The sequence below is a fragment of the Erpetoichthys calabaricus genome, chromosome 2, assembly GCF_900747795.2.
Source record: "Erpetoichthys calabaricus chromosome 2, fErpCal1.3, whole genome shotgun sequence".
Lineage (NCBI taxonomy): Eukaryota > Metazoa > Chordata > Cladistia > Polypteriformes > Polypteridae > Erpetoichthys > Erpetoichthys calabaricus.
This window is the reverse complement of record NC_041395.2, coordinates 164,801,141-164,823,132: the sequence shown is the minus strand read 5'-3', so window position 1 is coordinate 164,823,132 and position 21,992 is coordinate 164,801,141. Positions and strand designations below refer to the sequence as shown.

Sequence of the window (21,992 nt, the reverse complement as noted above, 5' to 3'; positions counted from 1 at the left end):
TTTTCGTCAAACACGTCCCATTTTTTAGTTATAATGTTCTAGGTCTTGGACAACTAGGGTGTCTGGACAGTAAAGGCGGATAACCATTTTGATAAATACCGGTAATTCCACTCAGGATGCTATTGAGATAAATGATTTTGCCACACGTTACTAACAGCTGTGAGTTGTTTACCTTGTAATTATTAATTTTTTTTTTAATTATCAATTTTTAATTAGCAGAAAAATATTTATTACTGATTACCAAGTCTTATATGACTCTAAAGCATAATGACACAACTCAGACATGACACTGCAGTAGGTAGAAGTTTTACTGTTAAATATGACATTGCATTTCAGGACATTTTGTTCGTTAGAGTCACCATTACTTTGAAAATTCTGTCAAGGCGATGGACAGAAACGGCAATGCATTTTAGAAATAAGTTTGGTCTTGAAAAAAGTGAAGATAAAATTAAGGAAGATGTTTTTGTTGTTCCTGAAATCCGTGAACTGATGCTTGATGATGAGTTTAAAAGGAAACTGAAGCCAACTGAATCAGCAGCATGGGAAGCATTCATGCGGGTTGTCCAGAATGTTCTTGGAAGTCACAGAGCAGAGAATTATACTGAGCTTGTGGAGAATACAGTATGCTGAAAGCATATACAGTTAGGTCCATAAATATTTGGACAGAGACTTTTTCTAATTTTGGTTCTGTACATTACCACAATGAATTTTAAATGAAACAACTCAGATGCAGTTGAAGTGCAGACTTTCAGCTTTAATTCAGTGGAGTGAACAAAACGATTGCATAAAAATGTGAGGCAACTAAAGCATTTTTTTTAACACAATCCCTTCATTTCAGGGGCTCAAAAGTAATTGGAGAAATTAAATAACTGGAAATAAATTGTTCATTTCTAATACTTGGTTGAAAACCCTTTGCTGGCAGTGACAGCCTGAAGTCTTGAACTCATGGACATCACCAGATGCTGGGTTTCCTCCTTTTTAATGCTCTGCCAGGCCTTTACTGCAGCGGCTTTCAGTTGCTGTTTGTTTGTGGGCCTTTCTGTCTGAAGTTTAGTCTTCAACAAGTGAAATGCATTCTCAATTGAGTTAAGATCAGGTGACTGACTTGGCCATTCAAGAATTTCCACTTCTTTGCTTTAATAAACTCCTGGGTTGCTTTGGCTGTATGTTTTGGGCCATTGTCCATCTGTATCATGAAACGCCACCCAATCAATTTGACTGCATTTAGCTGGATTTGAGTAGACAGTATGTCTCTGAACACCTCACAATTCATTCGGCTGCTTCTGTCCTGTGTCACATCATCAATAAACACTAGTGTCCCAGTGCCACTGGCAGCCATGCACGCCCAAGCCATCACACTGCCTCCACCGTGGTTTACAGATGATGTGGTATGCTTTGGATAATGAGCTGTTCCACGCCTTCTCCATACTTTTTTCTTGCCATCATTCTGGTAGAGGTTGATCTTGGTTTCATCTGTCCAAAGAATGTTTTTCCAGAACTGTGCTGGCTTTTTTAGATGTTCTTTAGCAAAGTCCAATCTAGCCTTTCTATTCTTGAGGCTTATGAGTGGCTTGCACCTTGCAGTGCACCCTCTGTATTTACTTTCATGCAGTCTTCTCTTTATGGTAGACTTCGATATTGATACGCCTACCCCCTGGAGAGTGTTGTTCACTTGGCTGGCTGTTGTGAAGGGGTTTCTCTTCACCTTGGAAATGATTCTGCGATCATCCACCACTGTTGTCTTCTGTGGGCGTCCAGGTCTTTTTGCGTTGCTGAGTTCACCAGTGCTTGCTTTCTTTCTCAGGATGTACCAAACTGTGGATTTTGCCACTTGTAATATTGTAGCAATTTCTCGGGATTTTTCTGTTTTCGCAGCTTAAGGATGGCTTCTTTCACCTGCATGGAGAGCTTCTTTGACCGCATGTTGTCTGTTCACAGCAAAATCTTCCACATCAAATTAACTCCAAGCCTTTGATCTGCTTAATTGATAATGACATAACGACGGACTTGCCCACACCTGCCCATGAAATAGCCTTTGAGTCAATTGTCCAATTACTTTTGAGCCCCTGAAATGAAGGGATTGTGTTAAAAAACGCTTTAGTTGCCTCACATTTTTATGCAATCGTTTTGTTCACCCCACTGCATTAAAGCTGAAAGTCTGCACTTCAACTGCATCTGAGTTGTTTCATTTAAAATTCATTGTGGTAATGTACAGAACCAAAATTAGAAAAAAGTTGTCTCTGTCCAAATATTTATGGACCTAACTGTAAGCTTATGGAAGCCAGAATGTCACTGAAGATGCATTTTTTACATTCTCATCTCAACTTTTTTCCACCAAATCTGGGTGATGTCAGAGATGAGCATGGGGAAAGATTTAATCAAGATATAAAGGTGATAAAAAACTGATATCGGAGAAAATTCACTCCAAGCATGATGGGTGACTACTGTTGGTTCTTGCAAAGAGAGACAGATGTGCAGTACAAGTGCAAAAGCGAGTGCCTGCAACATTTTTGGGCACACTGACCTCACTTTTATATTGAGGTAAATTGACATAAATATACTTTAACGTGTCTCTGGTATCATCTTCTGGTTTGTTTTCAGAATAAACACATCAAAACAATTTTAATGGGACAGAGTTCAAACTCTAGATATCGTATTGATATATTAAATTGATATTCAAAAGTATCAAAACGTCAATGATGTGTATTTCAAAAACCTGACGTGCCAGTTTTATTCCGATTTCATATATGGAACCAGTGTAAAAAAACTCAATAAAGAGTTGCTCTGGAGTTCCCAGTAGCAAACAAAAATATTTTTTGTAGACCGGTGTAATTGATGTTTAGGTTAAATGTGCCTGTATTCCATTGGTTTTATTTTAGTTTAAATATCAGGTGCTTTTTGGCTGTTTGACAACTACTGATCCATAGTTTATATGTATAGGTGAACTACAAATGTTCCTGTATTTTTAGAATGTGATTAGGTAAGGTACAACACAATGAAGAGGACATTTGTGGAGGGCGATCAGGTTCACTCCTAGTATGGCCACCATGTTAGTTTTGATTAGGGTCAATGGCAGCAACTATACTGCCATAAAATTTAGGAGAGCTATACCATTTAAACAACAAGAAGTAAAAGCTTAAGTTGTTACAAGGAAGGTTGTTGTTGTTGGTGATATGTACTGGTTTAACATGATTTGTGCTTTGCTAAGAGTAATGAGCATCATATTCACAGTTCAGAACAAAGCCAATCCATCTAAATAACGAATGATCCCACTTTATTGTTTGTTACAAACCTTATTTTCTTCAACCATCTTCACCACATATTCTATTTTCTTTAAAATAAAAGGTCATATAAAAATAAGGCTACATTTCACAATTAAAATGGAAACAAAATTATTCAGAACATCATGAACAGCAGTCTGATATGAAGGAGCTGCACATGTGTCTTGTGTGATGCATGTGCAAGCAGCTTGAAGTAATGTGGGAGCTGTGCTGAGAGGGGTCTACAGAGAAGGAGGTCTCTGGGGTCCGCGCCATCCTTGTTTGTGGTGCTGGGCTGCAGTGAACCAATAACACCCACAGGCCCACTCTGGGTGACGTGCTTTAGAAGGATGCTACTGAATTATTGTTTTATTAAATTATTATCAGATACTATTTGTAGTATGTTTTTTCTTTTGTCAGTTTTGTTTTATTTTGTTTAATTGCGGGGTCATCTAAGTTTTATATTGCTTAGTGCTTATTGAACGGGTCAGTGTTTTTAATTTTATGTTTGCAGGTCATTGTAACTTGTCCAAAAATTCCATGTATTTATAGATATCTGGTATGCAATAACTGCTCAACAAAAGTTGTTACGCAACACCCATGTCTATCAAATATGACTGCTATGCAAATTCTGAAGCTTAATTTGCGCAATGTAGTAACTGTGAGACATGTTAGCAAGAAGAAATGGGCAAAGAAAATGAAGTCCCACTTCAAGGAGAGTACAGTTTATTTTTCCATTGTTAAATTTTGTATTGAAAATGCATTGCAGAAGTAACATCTTAGATCTTTGACACAGAAATGCTAAGACTCTAACCGATTTCCTATTTATTTATACATTTTCCATCCTTTCTCTGAGTTATATGTTATGAATATTCTCCATCATGTCCTTTCCTTAGACCACACGTTCAGCCTGTAAGATGAACAGGCAACCCAGATCTATTTTTCATTTATCTGCTTTTTAATTTGGCGTTTAATACTTCTGATATTGGCTTTCAACCAAAGTCATTGTTTAATTTCCTGCTTTTATTGTGTTCTTTTGCATACTTTATTTAAAAAGTATTTTTTAAATTGTAAATAGGCCACTACAAGGTATAACTATATGGAATTATCTGTTAAAATAACACAAAAGAGTATTAATCCCAAAAAAAGGTAGAGAAAATCTAGTTTTTCATTGAAAGCTTTTATTTGAAAATAAAACCAAACGTTCTTCGTTTAGGGTCAGAGACGTTTCAAGCAGAGCCCATTATTAAATACTCTTTAAGAGACATTCAAGGCACATAGAGGAAAAGATTGCAGACCCATTTCAAGTACACTTAGGCACGCTACCCCCTACCATCACAGATTACACAAACTTTCACCAGGCTGATCATTTGCTTTTAAAGCTGAAAGTGAATTCCATATGTACATAAGAAAAGCAGGCTTGTTTTCTCAGCAGGTTCCATCCCATTCCCTTTTTTTATAGGACAAAGTCTTCCTTAGCTCATCACTGTCTTGCGCAATACGTTTTTGCTCAAATGGGCTTGCAGAGTGAAGCCTTATGCTCTATTTGACACAAGGTGAAGAAGTATTTGATTTTACTTCTTCCGGTAGTCTTCATCATTGGTGCTATCATCCGCTGGCTCATACCCACCTTGCGATTCCTCATACTTTGGATATTCATTTTCGCTGCCCACGTGTGTTTCATCATATCTATGATATGGATCCTCTCTTCTTGCTTCCTCCTCTCTGTAAGGGTCTTCTGCAGGGATCCTCTCAGAGGCGTGCTTGTCTTCATAGGTATCCCGGTGACCATGTCTTGGCTCATCTTGAGCTGGCATCTGCTCATTATCACCTTGAGTATCGCTTCTTTCATGGCGTGTGGACTCTGAAGCAGGGCCTTTGTTCTTCTCTTCACGACGGCGTAGACGGCAATTTCTGTCATACTCTGGGTCACAGTCTTCATCTGGTTCATACACTCCATCACGGTAACCATCTGGGTTTAGGTGGGGGTGGTAGGCTTGAGTATTGGTTGCACTCTGGCGACAGTTAGGATCAAAGTAAGGATTACAGTTTTGCTGGGAATTTTGGATCTGGGGGTACAAGTTAGAATATGAGTTAGTGACCTGACAGTTGGGGTCATAGCTAGGATCACAGTCACGAACAGACCTCCTGCGGCTGGAGAAAAGAGGACATCTGGGATCATATGGATCACAGTCAAATAGGGATCTGGCTGCATTTAATGGGCCTGCAGGGGAAGGTTGCGATTGGCGAATAGGGTAACACTCCTCATCATAATTAATGTAACAGTCATAGCCTTCCTTAGTTTTTCCCTTAGTCATTGGATAATGCTGAAGAGAACTGCCTGTATGGTCACTTTGGGAAGGACTAGGAAGATTGCAGTATGGGTCATAACGTGGGTCACAGCCATTTTCAGGTGCTGGTTCATCCTTAGCCCTCTGCTCTTCACTGAGGAATTTAGTTGCAGTAAGAGGATTGCAGTTATCATCAAAAAGTGGGTTGCAGCTAACAGAGGTGGAAGATGACTGTGCAAGTGGCGCAGGGCTTTGTCTTTCAGGAACACAGTAAGGATCATAATTGGGGTCGCAGTTAGGATAATGGTGGTAGGGTTCATCTTTTGCTGGTTTCTGAAGACAATACGGGTCTTTCTTAGGATCACATCCAAGAAAGGCATAGGAAGGGGAAGTAGACCCAGAGGTGTAGCCATATGCAGCACGTAGGTGGTATTGAAGACACTCAACGTCAGTGGGACTACAGATACGTGACAGTTCAGACTTTTGTTGAGCACTTAGGAAAGGTGCGGGAGCCGTAATGTAATAATAGCCAGCAGGAGGTGCAGGAGGTGCAGGAGGTGCAAAAGTTTTGTAAGGTGCTGGGGCCTGAGGGACTACTCGCATAAGCTGGCAGTAAGGATCCCTGTACGGATCACACCCTTTTACTGGGGCAGCCTGAGGGGCTGGTGGAGTGGTGGGCTTCACATCAGGCTTTGACCTTCCTGTCATGTCAGAGATACAGTTGGGGTTATCTGAATTAGCACAGGCCTTATAAATGTCACCCAGGTGGCGCAGGTACAGGTCATAAGACCGCATTCCTTCGGCTCGATTTTTGTTTTGTAGGTACTTCAGATACATCCGGTCTAATTCATTGACCTGACATGAGAAAAAGAAATAAAAATGTCTTTAACTGCATTAGGAAACACCAAGTGTTCTCGCTATGAACGGAATAATTCAAAACACAGTTTGTTTGATGGCAAAGAGAGCAAATTGTGCACTGTTTCTGATATGTCACAAGGTAATTAGTCAACCATAGTAGCATTAAGAGAGCTCACAGTTTAACTGGAATATGCTGACATAACAGAAATCAGGGAGTGGCTCATACAGTATACTGTATTTTACTACCAGTGCACCCTAGAAGGCAACTTAATTTTATATGTCTCTACTGTAAGAACTTTAATAAATACATTTCTTCAGGCTTAGCAAAATGTCTGCTGTGAGGTGTAAAAAAAAAAAAAAAAGGACTGCAAATGGGCAGCCATATTTAGCTCTTACCCCTTCTTGATTGCCAGTGTCACTGAAGTACTTGTACCAGTTCCAGAAGTCTGCATGTTGGTTATACCAGTTTATGTTCCTCCTGGAACGTTGAAGCCTTTTTGCTGAACCCAACACTTCAGACTTCTTCATAAGTGAAAGATCATTATCCCCTCCTAAAAAGGAAGCAAAAGTAATGCTTCCAAAATTAGAAAATTGTGTGCAATGAAATTAAAATGAACATTTTTTTAAAACATAATTTTTTTTGGTCAAAATTATTGTTATGATACTGTGCATTAAAGTGAAGTATTTTTTTTATAAATTAAAAAAAAACATATAGCCTATTCTTGCATTTTAAAATGTATCTGAAGAGGCCCAAGTTCAAACTGAAAAACAAAAGCCTTATAACTTATTGAACACGTCCATTTTGTAGCAGAAAATGTTTCGATTTAAGAAAACGGGCGTTCTGTGTTTCTGAGGCATGTGCATGACGACTAAATTGACAGTTGTCTTAACCTCATCATCGCTTCAGGCTGCATGTTTTCCCCCTTTTTGCCTTTTGTCTCTCCAATTCTGTTTCATTAGTGGCTATCTTTTCTGCCATGGATTGTAGAAAAAGTTGCGCTGCATTTGTGCCAAGTGTCTGATATAGTGGAAGAGCTGTCAGTGTGCCATGAAATCCTGTGATGTGAGTGTGCATCTGCCTTCGAATAATTGTGATTGTACAGGGTTCAACACATGTGCCAGTAGGGCGGCACATGTATACTCAAATCATATTTTTTCCTTCATCATATGTACTTAAGTCATATTTTTATATATTATGCTGGCACACATTCTGAAACACACAGAGACCCAGTGGTTTGCCATCTTCTCATTTCTCCCCATGTAAACTCACATAAGCTGTGTCCTATTTACCCCAAGACTGTTAAAAACATTGTAATGCCATTCCTGGTGACTTTATAAATGTGGATTTACCAAACTGAAATAATGAACCACGGAACCAAAAGGGTTTGGGGATTGTGACAGGGACTGCTTTTCATCTATTACACTCTGTTTTACTATATTTTATTTTACCTGTGGAGTGAGATTAACCCTGAGTGGAAGCATGATGCATGTTGGTCAAGCATATAACAGTTCCAGTATAACGTGTATACATAACAATAAATCTGATTACACAAAATTGCATATTTTTTTAACAAAGCAGTAAATGTCAGTTAAATGTTGATAAAACCTCAGGGTAAGTTCACAGTGTCAATCAATACTCAGGATTTATGAGCTTTCGGTGATATGTAGTGTGCATGCATGATAAAAATAGAAATGCTGGGGAAATTAAAAAGGCAGATTATGTGATGCAGCTAAGCCCTGATGAAACTGAAAAATGTGTCAAAAACCAACTATTGAATTTCATAATGAATGCTGAGTTGCTCTTGCTGAGGAAATTATAATAAAGGAACAACTGAGGACAATGTTTTTTGAGGGAATAAAAGTAATTAATAACTCTCACTGTTCTTTTCACAGTAAACATTTATGGAAGCCTACAAACTGATTGGGTAGTTCTGAGATGTCAGTTGTAGCAATTTTAAAACAAATTATTTGTAGCAATCATTATAGCAGTAGCAAACACTGTTGATGGGCTGTCTCATGCCCCATCTTGCAGCAATATCTACATATCCACAATTCCCAGCCTGCTGCAGATTCTCTTCATAGTCCAAGACTGAAATGAGTGGAGCACTAACAGTTGTCTGATTTGACTGTAGTCTTCTTCATCATATGTAGTGAAAGAGCATGAGTGACTGTAAGTCTTACATTTTGTTTTTGATTTATGCCTAGTTCTCCACTGAAGAGAGACATCAATTGAAATCTTTCTTCTTATATATATATATATATATATATATATATATATATATATATATATATATATATATATATATACATATATATATACATATATATATATATATATACATATATATATATATATATATATATATATATATATATATATATATATATATATATATATATATATGTATACAGTGGAACCTCGAGATACGATCACCTCTGTATACGAGAAATTCAAGATACGAGGAAAGTATGAGCAAAAAATTCGGATCTAAATACGAGCATTGGCTCGCGTAATGAGCCACGAGCCAGGCTGTGGGTATGCGTGACGCGTTTCCCGATCCGCCTCGACTCGGGGATTCACCCAAGCTGACGCTGATTTGTTCTTCCCGTAGCGTGCGCTTGTGATTTCATTGTTTTTTTTGCATTTAACGTGAAAATAATTATTCCACGATGCCTCTCAAGAAGATTGTTGCCTCAGATAGTGCTGCAAAGAAAAAAAAGGAAGCCATGGCCGTTGAAATTAAGAAAGAAATCATAGATTTCTTCCCCACCTCCCTATCGTCTCCCTCAAGCCAGCCAGGACTCTTCATAAACGTAAACTACAGTTGTATTATTTACCAGTGTTATTTATTAAAGGTAAACTACAGTATATATTATTTATCAGTGTTATTTGTTAGGAAAATTGATTTTTACATTGATATTTTTGGGGGTGCGGAACGGATTAACTGGATTTCCATTATTTTCAATGGGGAAGTTTGTTCTAGATACGAGAAATTCGCTATACGAGCTCAGTGCTGGAACGAATTAAACTCGTATCTAGAGGTTCCACTGTATATATATATATATATAAGCATATAAAGAGTGTGTATAGAAAATGTATATAAAAAGGAGAACATCCAAATAGTAAAAAAGACCTACCCCTTCTGAACCCCACCTTATTAATCCACCCCATCCCTTCCTCATTTGCTGTATATTGTGTTTGATTCCTGTATGTCTAATCATTTTCCTCTGTTGATGACACCCGGTAGGTGTGGAATAAAAGACTATTTTAAGATACGCGATTCATTTTCTCCCTCTGTGGACTTCTTGCTTGCAAACAGTATCACAGATCTTCGCTTCTGTATGTGTACATTTATTTATACATTTTTGTTGTACATTTTCCATTACTGTAATAACTTTTCATCTTTTGCTTTCTATTTATTTGTCTGAACTATTTTCACCTATTGTATCTGATTACATTTACTGTGCTCATTTTATGTACAATTTCTATAGTAGAATAGTTATTGTTTCCTATTCTTTCTGTCTCTTTAAAAATATTAATTTGATGTACCCATTACATTGAATCCTGCATATACTTACTGTATTACCATTAGATAGTTCTTATTATAAGTAGGCCTTTGATTATTTTGATGGTTTGATTATTTTGAAGGTTTCAAATTTTATATCATGATCATTTGAAAGGTAAAGTATACTTTACCGAGTGATACATTTTCTTCTCTGAAATACCTGATGAAAATAAAATCAATTAAATGTAATTCTTGGTATCCACTGCTGCTGAGATTTGGGATGCTTAAGCTGGAGTGTGGTAATAAGACACGGATAAAATTTAAAATAAAAAAATTAGCAAAGATAAAGTTCAAGAAGGACTGGTGAGAAAAACAAATATCCCCTGCATGTGGCCCCATGCCTATTTTGTTTTTTCGGAAATCCACTTACCATCTCCTTTCAGCCGCTTGCCTACTGGGCTGGCATCCAGAAAGTCTGCAAAAATATAAAAAAAAAAAAAGTGCAGTGCAGCACAAAGGTAAATACCAAATGAAGGCTGATCAGAGAATACAGAGAGAAAGAGATGTGGAAAGGAGCTCTATGAACGCAGCAGGTTTGCTGCTTTACAAGGTTTGCCTCACATCATGAGCCGTGCTTCAATATGGCCCACTGGCATTCTCTTTAAAGGCCATAAAAGTACAAAGAGAGAGCCCACAGGCAACTTTCCTTGTAAAAAGTGCCCATAAACAAACACAAGGCATCTGCTGCTACCTGTGATTACCCTTACAGGTTTCTGGTAGAAAGAAAAAAACACACATTTTCCATAGAAGGGTTATTTGTAGCCAATTATTTTTTATAAGAAAGCTTCAGGCGGCAGAAACTACAGTAAGTATTAGGAAATGAGACCACGCCATAATCTGTAATGTGCACCCAGACCCAGCTGGCCTGAGGTATGGTGCTTCTTTAACTTCTTTTTGATCCATTTCTTTTTTAAACACAATACATTAGTTCCCACTGTGTGAACGATGAGACATTTCTGTTTTGTTCCTGGGTTAGCTAACTGTTTTTATCAATTATGCTGCCTGTCTCTTCTTGAATGTAACTTCAGAAATTAAGAAGCAGTAAGCAAATAAGGAAGGCTGTAATTATTTGGATATTTATGTTGAACAGTCAGTCACCTTCACTGTTGCCCCTTTAATGATGTAGTGTGAGGATACCCAAAGTAATGGGCAATTACATAAAGTGATGGAGTTAGCTACCATGTGCAAATAATCATTTCGAATTGGGAATATGGGACATGATGCAGTTTCACATCCTTCAAGTGGGTTTATAGAGAACTTGCAGTTAAAATGTGAATGTTAACATGTCAAGGGGGATTTGGTCATTGGTGCAATCCCAAGTCACCTCCTTTAGCACTGTGCTGCAAGTGTCATTGAAAATGGCACTCAAGACAAAATGCTTATCCTATATGTCCAGATTATTGAGTGTCAGGAGTAATTTGTGACAGACGGGTATCAGTAAGAGTGAAAGGGAATGTCTACAGGACGGTAGTGAGACCAGCTTTGTTATATGGGCTGGATGACGGTGGCACTGACCAGAAAGCAGGAGACGGAGCTGGAGGTGGCAGAGTTAAAGATGTGAAGATTTGCACTGGGTGTGATGAGGATGGATAGGATTAGAAATGAGTACATTAGAGGGTCAGCTCAGGTTGGACGGTTGGGAGACAAAGTCAGAGAGGCGAGATTGCGTTGGTTTGGACATGTGCAGAGGAGAGATGCTGGGTATATTGGGAGAAGGATGTTAAAGATAGAGCTGCCAGGGAAGAGGAAAAGAGGAAGGCCTAAGAGAAGATTTATGGATGTGGTGAGAGAGGACATGTAGGTGATGGGTGTAACAGAACAAGATGCAGAGGACAGAAAGATATGGAAGAAGATGATCCGCTGTGGCGACCCCTAACATAAGCAGCCAGAAGAAGAAGAAGAATACTGAAAAAAATCAGACATGAGATCAAACATTTTCATCAAACGACAAGTGCTCACATTAGAAAATAAGATTCTTGATTGAGGCAAATAGCGAGTTACTTTAATATAAATTCTGACTTCATTGTAGTGAGCTTGTTGGTCTTTAACTTTCACAGAAGATGTTATATTGATTTTTAATGTGACTTGTTTTAACAATGTAATGCATAATGTTTTTCAGGACACAGACTTTTTGTTGTCAATTATAATGAGACAAAATGGGATTTTAAAGAAGAAGGGGTTTTGATGTGGGCCACAGCATATAGAAAACACAACAATGCAGAGCAGATTGAAGGTAAATGGGTAAGGCCCCAAAATTCCAGAGACACTCATTATTTAGTACACAGCTACCTCATAAAGAAGAGCTGGAACTGAATCCTGAAAGACTATTTCTAAATCATGCGTCCTTTACCTATTTGCCTCGTGGTTGCGTTACAAATACACTCTAGTCCATACTGTCTTCTATAAAAGAGAAAGTGCAGAGGTTTACTAACCTTTTTAGCAATATACACCAGTGTACATTTTACAGAACAGAATTGCTATGGGGAAAAACAGAAGCATGACAGAATTCCAGAAATATTAAGCTATGAAAAGGATCCAAAAGCAATCCATCCTTCCTACCCCTTTACTCCCAACTTACCAGATAACAAACACGTCACCAGAAGCGTTCCAGTAAGGATGACTGAGAAGGTGGCTCGCTCAGCATGGACCATGTTTGCAGGACCTTAACAACACTAAACAAAGTGTAATTTAGATTAGAAAAACTGTTTCAACATCCTTGCACTACTCAGCTACTATTTCCATCTTTATTTTATATTGTGCTATTTACTGTAAGCACTTTACAAAGTAAACCTTTTCAATTTCGCTATTTGGTCGACAAAAGCATAAATGTTATTATTTCTAAATGGATATTCTTTGTCTATTGCTTACTGAGTTTCTGTGTACCACACTATATATTTATGTGTGCATATGTGAGAGAGAATGAGCACACATGTGTAAGGATAAATTGCAATTTTCATTCAACTGCTAAATATGCATTCCATTAATCCTTTAATATTCAAAATTTGCTAATCCCAAAATAAGACTGGAATGAGCCAGACCCTATCCTGTCAGCATCAGAAAAATACTGGAACTTACTCTGGATAAGACACTAGTCCACAGTGACGCACACTCACTCACACGCCTATACTTATGTTGGGCCAGTCTGCTGTGGTTAATTAAGGTAATGTGCATGTATTTTAGATGTAGAAAGAAACTACTGCACCCAGAGAGAACCTACACTGTCAAAAAACGAACAGTGAAATTCCACTTACATGATAACTGGACTGGAAATGGAGTTGTGAGGCGGCATTAGTAACTATTGTGCCAAAAATACCTCTCTCCGACCAAGTTGTAGCAAAAACTTTGCTTAGACTCATACGAGTTGTGGGTTCAGCGTGACAGCTTCATTTACAAATCACACATATGCCCAGTTTTATGAGATACATCAAGAATTCTTAAGCCCTTTCTTAGAAGAGTTTGAGAGGTCAAATTACTGAAATAATCACGCTGTTCAAGTTTCTTAAATACACCCGGAATACACCAGGTATATTTTAAAATGTTAGAACATCTGTTACAGAGTCTATCTGATGATTGGAATGATGATAAATCCCACAAAGGTGATTGGAGACTTTTTGCTACTAACCTGAAGTAAGCAGTGTATAGGTTACATTCAATTCAGCAAAAATAAGCATGTGATGAAGTGTGTTGAAAAATAATGCAGTTGTGAGTATTGAGAAGATATTGTTAGAACTGTTAACTAAAAGAAAATACACACTTGGCAAAATTTCTTATATGCAGTTAACTTAATACTCTTCATATTGTGAAGAATGAATAGTTGTTGTCCATTTGGAATCTACATGTTCTCCTTGCATTTCCATGGGGTTTTCTATGTGCTTCCCTGATTTTCTTTCTACATTCCTAAAGATGTGCAAGTTAGGGTAAATGACAGATCTACTGTATATCAACCCCAGAATGTGTCACTATTGGGGGTACCAGCAATGGACTGATGTCCTGTCCAGGGACATTTCCCCACTTTTTATTTTCTCATATACCAAAAAATCATCTATTGACACTTTATTTAAAATAAAAAAAAAAAAAATCTCTGTATAGGTGTGTATATATACATACTGTATATTTTTCTATAGATTTCTGTATGTCTGTGAACATAAAATTTTTGCAGCTAACACTCAAATATTAGTAAGGTCTTGGCTGCATCAGTTGAATTTGGTTCCTGGGACTAATAAACATCCCAATAATTCCTGTTTTGCACAAATACAGATATTTCTGTAATGTAATAGGACCAGTCTAAAATAATTAAGTTGCTTTGTCAATTCCATTCTGAAAGAAGTCCCGATTCTACACTTTGATGAGACATAACTTTCATCCATCCATTCCTCCATCCTGTTCCACAACTGGAAATGACGTTTCCCCACTAAAACATTTTCCATTTTTTACTATGATCAAATACCTATAGTTAATTGAAAGACATCTAATAGTGATAAATATGTTATAGTACCTTTGACTTTTACTAAGCTACCAGTTTACATTTAAGGAAGGCAAAACCATAAGCATGTTAAAAAAAAGATACATGAAAATAAGCTCAAAAAGGCACTGCAGCCCCTTTGACTTTTTTGGCCCCTTCAGGCATAGAATTTTTGTGTACAGGCTAAGGAGTGTATTTTAGCTGTTGTAGTTTATTATTGCAAAAAATAGGAAGGTCCACACTCCTGTACATATTGCACATACTATATATATATATATATATATATATATATATATATATATATATATACCTCCAAGGAAACAAAGTAAGACACATGCAAGTTGAACTTTACCTTGCTGGATAAGGAGACCTGCTTAACAAGCTGCTGCTGCTGGCGCCCTGCAGAGATAAGCACCAAGAAAAGGCAAAGAAAGCTCTCTGTCTCGTGGAGCCCCTGCACACCTCACCTTGAACTTCTCCACAGCACAGCATCTTAAATGGCACCTTGCTAATTAAAAACAAAAGGAGGATGACATGCAGAGCTCATGCTGTTAGCTGCCAGGGGATTGGCTGATGGTGACTGTGTGGAATAACCAATTAAGCAGCTGGGAATCTTAAAAAAAAAATCATGAAAGTGATGCTTAAAACATTGATGGGGTATAATTTTTTCTTTCACCTCAGGATTCAAAATAATAAAAAACACATTTTATGGGCCATTTTACCAAGATCCTTTCAGGTAAATGACAGTCTGTTTTGAAGGATTTTAAATAAATGTGCTTCTTGACAATTCCCAATTGATGCCACCATAATATTATTAACCTGCCTTTATTCAGGTTAGAGTTTAAGTTTGTAATACCAACATCAGGCAGAAAATTTCACAGACACACACACATAATGGACTAATATGGAGCTTCCATTTATATTAATATACATTACTTAGGACATATAAATAAATAGGAGTATATGGATAATACCATGTAATGCATGCTTCACAAAGAAAGTATCCAGGTAAGGTATCAAACCTGGAAAACTAGAGCAGTGAGGGACAAAACGTTAGCCAATACACCATTGTGTCTATCACTGTTCACCTCATTTTTCTCTAAAAATCTCTTTTTGTGCTACCCCAATTTATTTCACACAAAGTATGCTTGGAAAAAAATATGTTGATATTAAGCTATTGACACTTGATGGGAATACTAGGCAAATGAATGAGGCTCTATTTGTGATACATTCCCAAATTGGATGTGTTGTTGAATCCACACATAGGAAAAGTTATTTAGGCACAAATAAGTAGCACATGGCATGTTCTAGTAATCAAACCCAAGAATTTTTTTTCTAAAGTCTTTTTTCTAAACGCATCAATATATGGGAGACTTTACCGCCATATGTCAGCTTAACATCAAAATAAATGAAGAACATCCATTGATTGCTCATATCTACCTTACTCAAACAGTATTGCTTCAGTTACCAGCAGTCAATCACAAGTTCAAATCAAGACTCTAGCATTTTATCATTTTTCATGATCTTTCTTTGGACAAACGTTAGCTCCCAAGACCAATAAAAACAACCCAAAATCAATTTTGCTTTATGATTATGGCTCTTCATAGCACTGCATGAAAAAATTCTCTACTACCATTTAAGTACTTAAAAGACATCAAAAGTAGAAAGCATTTTTACTGGCAGGCCACAATCATCTCAGGAAATGTTTACTTTTTAAAACCACTTTGAAAAAATGCTCTCCAAATATGGATTTTTCTTGTAATGGAAGTGTGCAGTCTTTAACACCATGAACGTTGTTTTGTGTAATGGGATTCCACTTATGATGAGATTACAATGAGATGAACAGCCCTCGTGAGACCAAATTTTAAACAAAGCATAGTGAAAAGATGAAATAAGAGCTCATTTTTGTTATAAGTTACCTCTCTCAGCAGATACTGTAATGATCAAAAAAGCTTGATCTTACTTGCAAGTATAAATCACATTACCTAAATCTTTAAGAAGTTTATCTTAATCCTCTCCAGCTGATGCTTTCTGTTATATATTGAATTAATCTTTTTGTAATTCTATGAGTTCGTAAAGTCAAAAATTGAAAATGGTTTGCATTCAGTTGTAAAGTATTTGAAAAGTGATTCTAATAGCTTGGGACCGGTTTATCAGACAATATGACAGACCTGATGAAGATCAATACTAGGCTTCCATACAATATTTATCATTTAAAAAGATGCAATGACACAACTATTTTTTCATAAGAACAAAGGTGTACATACTTTTTTAATCCATCAACTAGAAGTGTTAATTTTAGACTCCTATTTCCTTGAACTATCAGAGTCTAGAGAGCTGCATACTCTTGTACTTTTACTGTTCCTTTTATATTTAAGCTTGAATTTTAATTTGAGTAAAGTAGGCAAATGCTGTCTCACTACAATAGTATTTTTTAAAGTAATCATTTAAAAAAAAAAAACTTACTTTATATGTCAACATGATTAAGAGTTATTTAATTTTAGGAAACCTTTATTTTACTTTGGAGACTATTTGGTCTTAGGCTAAATACATTAATCATTTGACATCTGTTAAATCGTGACTTTCAGCATAGGCCACAATGAGGTATTACACAAATAATTATAAACAGTTTTTCAAATGCAGGTGTTGGAGAAAAAGTAAACCTACAATCTAAGCCTGAAACAGATATCAGGTAATAATTTAACAGAAATAATGGAATCCAAAGTATTTTTAGAATGTTGAAACAGCTGGCAAAATGGAGACGTAATTTAAAAGAATACTTTATTAGAAGAAAATATAGACAAAATAGCTCTGGTGTGCAGGTGAAAACAGAATTTAATCTCATCGTCAGTCAACATGTTTCCCAGCAAGGGAAAGAGGAATTTCTTTTAATCCAGTAGACACGTATATATTACTTTGGATGAATTAGTTCTTTTTGAAAAATGTGCTGTCCATTCTTTTTATTGAATATCATCATCATCAAACAGATCTTCAAAATCTAAAAGAAAAAAAAAGTTTAAACCATTTATTAAAACAATACTCAGTAGAAAGTATTACAAAATAAGCAATTATAAATACAGAGGCCCCAAATTATTGGTGAGGTTTAGAACACATGTTGTGGTGGGCTGGTGCCCTGCCCGGGGTTTGTTTCCTGCCTTGTGCCCTGTGTTGGCTGGGATTAGCTCCAGCAGACCCTCATGACTCTGTAGTTAGGATATAGTGGGTTGGATAATGGATGGATGGATGGATGGATGGATAGAGCACATGTAAAGCAGCATGTGGAATGAAGAGAAAAAAAAATTATACACACACACACACTCCGGCCACTTTATTAGGCGCACCTTGTTAGTACTGCATTGGATCCCTTTTTGCCTTTAGAACCGCTGTAATTCTTCGTGGGATAGATTCAACAAAGTGCTGGAAACACTTTTGGGCCATATTGACATTATAGCATCATGCAATTGCACCTCCAAGATGCAAATCTCCCATTCCATCACATCTCAAAGGTGCTGTATTGGATTGTGATCTAGTGACTGTGGCCATTTGAATACAGTGAACTCATTGCCATGTTCAAGAAGCCAGTTTGAGATGATTTCAGCTTTGTGACATGGTGTGTTATTCTGCTGGAAGTAGCCATCATCAGAAGATGAGTAAACTGCGGTCATAAAGGGATGGACATGGTCAGCAATAATACTCAGGAAGGCTGTGGCAAATAAATGATGCTCAATTGGTACTAAGGGACCCAAAGTGTGCCAAGAAAATATCCCCCACACCATTATACCACCACCACCAGCTTGAACCATCAATACAAGGCAGGATGGATCCTTGTTTTCATGTTGATGCTAAATTCTGACCCTACCACCTCAATTTCACCGCAACAAGTGAGACTCATCAGACCAGGCAATGTTTTTCCAATCTTCTATTGTCCAATTTTGGTGAACCTGTGCGAATTGCAGCCTCAGTTGCCTGTTCTTAACTAACAGGAGTGGCACCTGATGATCTCCTGTTGCTGTAACCGATCTGCTTCAAGATTTGACGTGTTATCCATTCAAAGATGCTTTTCTTTATACCTCTGTTATAGCAAGTGGTTATTTGAATTACTGTTGCCTTTCTATCAGCTCAAACCAGTCTGGCATCAACAAGGCATTTTCGCCCAAAGAACTGACACTCACTGCATATTTTCCCTTTTTCAGACTCTGTAATCCCTAGTGATGGTTGTGCATGAAAATCTCAGTAGATCAGCAATTTCTGAAATACTCAGACCAGCCCGTCTGGCACCAACAATCGTGCCATGTTCAAAATCACTTAAATCGCCTTTCTTGCCCATTCTGATGCTTAGTTTCAACTTCAGCAGTTCACTTTGACAATATCAACATGCCAAAATGAATTCAGTTGCTGCCATGTGATTGGCTGCTTAGATACTTGCGTTAACAAACAGTTGAACAGGTATCCCCAATAAAGTGGCCAGTGAATGGGTGTTTGTATGTTTGTATGTACTGTATATTATATATATATATAAATAAAAGCACCACTTTCGACAACAAATATAAGAAGTAAAATATTTCTGAGGTATTATTTTAAGGGATTACTTGAAATATTATATTATATATATATATATATATATATATATATATATATATATATATATACACACATACACGCACGCACAAACACACACCCACGCACACACACCTACTCATTTAATGTAATTTTTTTCTAATAATATGCAAAATTTTGTTACATAGTCTTCAAAAGGCAGAAAAAAGGTCACATTCATTACCTCACACTTTAACAGAAAGATGACATTCAAATCCCTTTAGATTAAAAAAAGTATTTTTTAAAAGAAATATAAGTCAAAGATTAAATCACAGGATGTAAATATACCATTAAAAAGAAAGAAAAAGAAAACCAAAAAAGCAAAACCAAACCTAGGAATTTGACTAAACAGGACTCTAGTCTTTAGTTTAATATTATATTAATTTAAACTGCTCTGCTTGACAGAAATAATGAATGGTAGTTGACAGCATAATTTTATATGTGCTTTGCAATCAGTTTACCTTTACATTACCTGATAAAATCTCGTGTAAGATCTGCTAATGTCCTTATACTGTAATTATGAAAGAAACTGAAAAGCAGATGTTATACTCCCCAGCTGCAAAACCGTGTCGACGTGGACTTTTTCTTGCTGACAAATCTGCTGGCCACATTTTGTTTTCCCTTAAAAGGTTCCCCACAGTAAAGTAAAACCCAGATGTCTTAATTTGTGGGTAAATTAGTGTAAGACTGGAAGTCATGCTGGGATGGAGACTAATTTATGCCAGCAATTGTTTTACAGTTCTTACAATCTTACCTCTTTACCACCAACTCAACTTTAACTAGATCTCTGTTCTAACTTGAATAGTCTTAAATTATACACTGGAAAGTGCAATACACAAAAATGCAACTTTTGACAGATAGCATTTACTACCTGACCTACCTAATATTCCTCTCTAAAAGGAACAAATTATTTTTTATGCAGCTGTGTATGAACTGCACTGATTTTTTATTCTAAAACTCTATGTTGAAAATGTGTTGCATTATGATTAAAATTGTTCTGTACTTGGTAAAATGAAAAGGTTAGTGAATCATTTTCTTTAGATCTAACACAGAAAATAATAGACATGATTTAACAGTAAATAGAAAAATGTAAAAAGGCCACCACAGAATTTTACCTTAAATTCGACAACAGAAATATTACAGACTTTGAAATAATTATAAAGAGAAAAATATACAGTATATATAAAAAGGCTGAACATATGAGTGAATGCTTTCCTGTTGTATTTATACTCTAATGCAGATGTTCCCACTAAAAAATAGTAATGTGAAATGAACGCAATACTTTTATACCTATTAATTGCTTGTTCACATATGAAGCGTCTGTACAATATATACATTCAACATTTCAGCTGGAGTTAACATAAGTGAAGTACATGTTGTAACTAATTGAAATGTTTAGCTTGAGGTAGGAGACTGCAGGATATTACAGACCTTACCATGTAATAAAAAGATATTATCACTGGCCTTTCATAAGCAAACTAACAGATGCCCACTGTTTCATTACAAGCTAAGACAGGCATTGTCAGTATGCCTCAGGCTACGACAAACCACAAAGACAGATAAAAGCAAAATGTACCTAATATGTAAATTCACTCCTACATGTTCCAAGCCATTATTTATCGGGTTTTAAATAATGTCAACTTTATCAAGTATTTAACCACTGCAGTATTTTTATTTTTATTTTTTACTTTTAATCTGTTTTGCTATTAACCATCATGCCTTTATCAAATGTACATAAATGCTGTATGTATCAGGAACTGCAATACAAGAAAAAAATACAAAAAAAATGTTCAGCAAAATTGCCACACATATCGTTTATGAGTGGCCAGATACCTTTGACAAAATAACTTTTAACATACATAATTATTAATCAGTGAGATTTTCAGTCTTCTAAATATGTATTTAATAACTTACCATTAAAAAAATCTGCATGAACGGCTTTTTCATTAGCAGCCAAATCCATCAACAGACCCGTACTTCCCCCAGCCTGAAATACAGTTAATTAACGCCCAATTAGAATGGGGACAAAGTAAACCGTTAAATTAAATTAAAATAATTAGACAACAAATAAATCCTTCTAATTGCTTTTTAAACGGTATAACGTATTCATAAAGCTATACATCCTACGTGTTACATTTTCTCAAATTGTATCTCTCCATCTTCCATATTCATTTCGAAATATATATATTATTGTTAAACTGTAATTCATCTTTCAGATTAAGTGATTTAAAACTCTCAATAATGACTATGTACTGTAACTACAGCCAACTGTAACAAAATTGAAAAATACATTAAAAAACAGTTGCTGTCGGTGGCATTATTTGGCAAATAACGTCGTTAATGCTCCTTCTGTAAAACGAAGTAATAAAAAAGTCCAAACAAGCACCTCGTTCAGCAAATACGATGTTGCTTAGCAGTTTCTTTTTAAGCCTTTACGCCTTAGCTTATATTAGAATGACGGCACCAAGAGAATTCCATTACTTTAAAAGCATTAATAACCCAGTATATACCTCGATCTATGTACAACATATTTCTCATCTGGTTTGCCTATAATATTCTACTTTTAACAACAAAGAAATGTAAAATGTATACTAAATTACTATTCAATGGCGTATTAAAAAGAGATATTAACCTCATCGAGATCTACATAGGGTCCAGCACCCTCTGGAAACATTTCATCCACGGCAGGCTTCATTTTACTAAAGGTGTTTACAAGCTCATCAAACGACACCACAAGAGTCTACCAGACTTCAGATCCGCTCTTCCGCCTTTGGTGGCAGTGAAATTGATCCTACAGCAACACGGCCCGCAATTCCAACCGCACCGGCAAAAATAGAAATAACATTTAAAAATAGCTTACACTACTTAGATTTTAAAAAGCGAATAAATAAACGTTATTGCGCTTTAATTACACAGTAGCTTCAGCTACTAAACTGAATCAAATAGAATGATATTGTTA

At 36.4% G+C, this 21,992-nt stretch overlaps 2 protein-coding genes across 2 annotated transcripts; both read right to left on the bottom strand.

Annotated features, from left to right (window-relative positions):
- Nucleotides 1–4,410: 4,410 nt before the first annotated feature.
- Nucleotides 4,411–14,935, bottom strand: and1 (actinodin1). The gene is made up of 5 exons (XM_028794750.2): nucleotides 14,790–14,935; nucleotides 12,554–12,647; nucleotides 10,346–10,390; nucleotides 6,806–6,960; nucleotides 4,411–6,406 (listed from the first exon to the last, which is right to left on the bottom strand). Exons 2-5 carry the CDS (start codon nucleotides 12,624–12,626, stop codon nucleotides 4,835–4,837), a joined length of 1,845 nt encoding a protein of 614 aa, XP_028650583.1. The 5' UTR covers nucleotides 12,627–12,647; nucleotides 14,790–14,935; the 3' UTR covers nucleotides 4,411–4,834.
- Nucleotides 14,936–17,201: 2,266 nt separating this feature from the next.
- cops9 (COP9 signalosome subunit 9) lies at nucleotides 17,202–21,992 on the bottom strand. The gene is made up of 3 exons (XM_028794751.2): nucleotides 21,666–21,992; nucleotides 20,948–21,020; nucleotides 17,202–17,435 (listed from the first exon to the last, which is right to left on the bottom strand). The coding sequence occupies exons 1-3, from the start codon at nucleotides 21,726–21,728 to the stop codon at nucleotides 17,398–17,400; spliced, it is 174 nt and encodes a 57-aa protein (XP_028650584.1). The 5' UTR covers nucleotides 21,729–21,992; the 3' UTR covers nucleotides 17,202–17,397.

Excerpts from the sequence above, each read along its gene's own strand:
- and1 (XM_028794750.2), bottom strand. The coding sequence starts at position 12,626 with ATGGTCCATGCTGAGCGAGCCACCTTCTCAGTCATCCTTACTGGAACG. Across the intron at positions 6,961-10,345 it reads CAAGCGGCTGAAAGGAGATG|GAGGGGATAATGATCTTTCA; the intron begins GTAAGTGGATTT and ends CTTCCTTTTTAG. Across the intron at positions 6,407-6,805 it reads ACACTGGCAATCAAGAAGGG|GTCAATGAATTAGACCGGAT; the intron begins GTAAGAGCTAAA and ends TTCTCATGTCAG.
- cops9 (XM_028794751.2), bottom strand. The coding sequence starts at position 21,728 with ATGAAGCCTGCCGTGGATGAAATGTTTCCAGAGGGTGCTGGACCCTAT. Across the intron at positions 21,021-21,665 it reads CCTATGTAGATCTCGATGAG|GCTGGGGGAAGTACGGGTCT; the intron begins GTTAATATCTCT and ends ACTGTATTTCAG. Across the intron at positions 17,436-20,947 it reads TCATGCAGATTTTTTTAATG|ATTTTGAAGATCTGTTTGAT; the intron begins GTAAGTTATTAA and ends TTTTTCTTTTAG.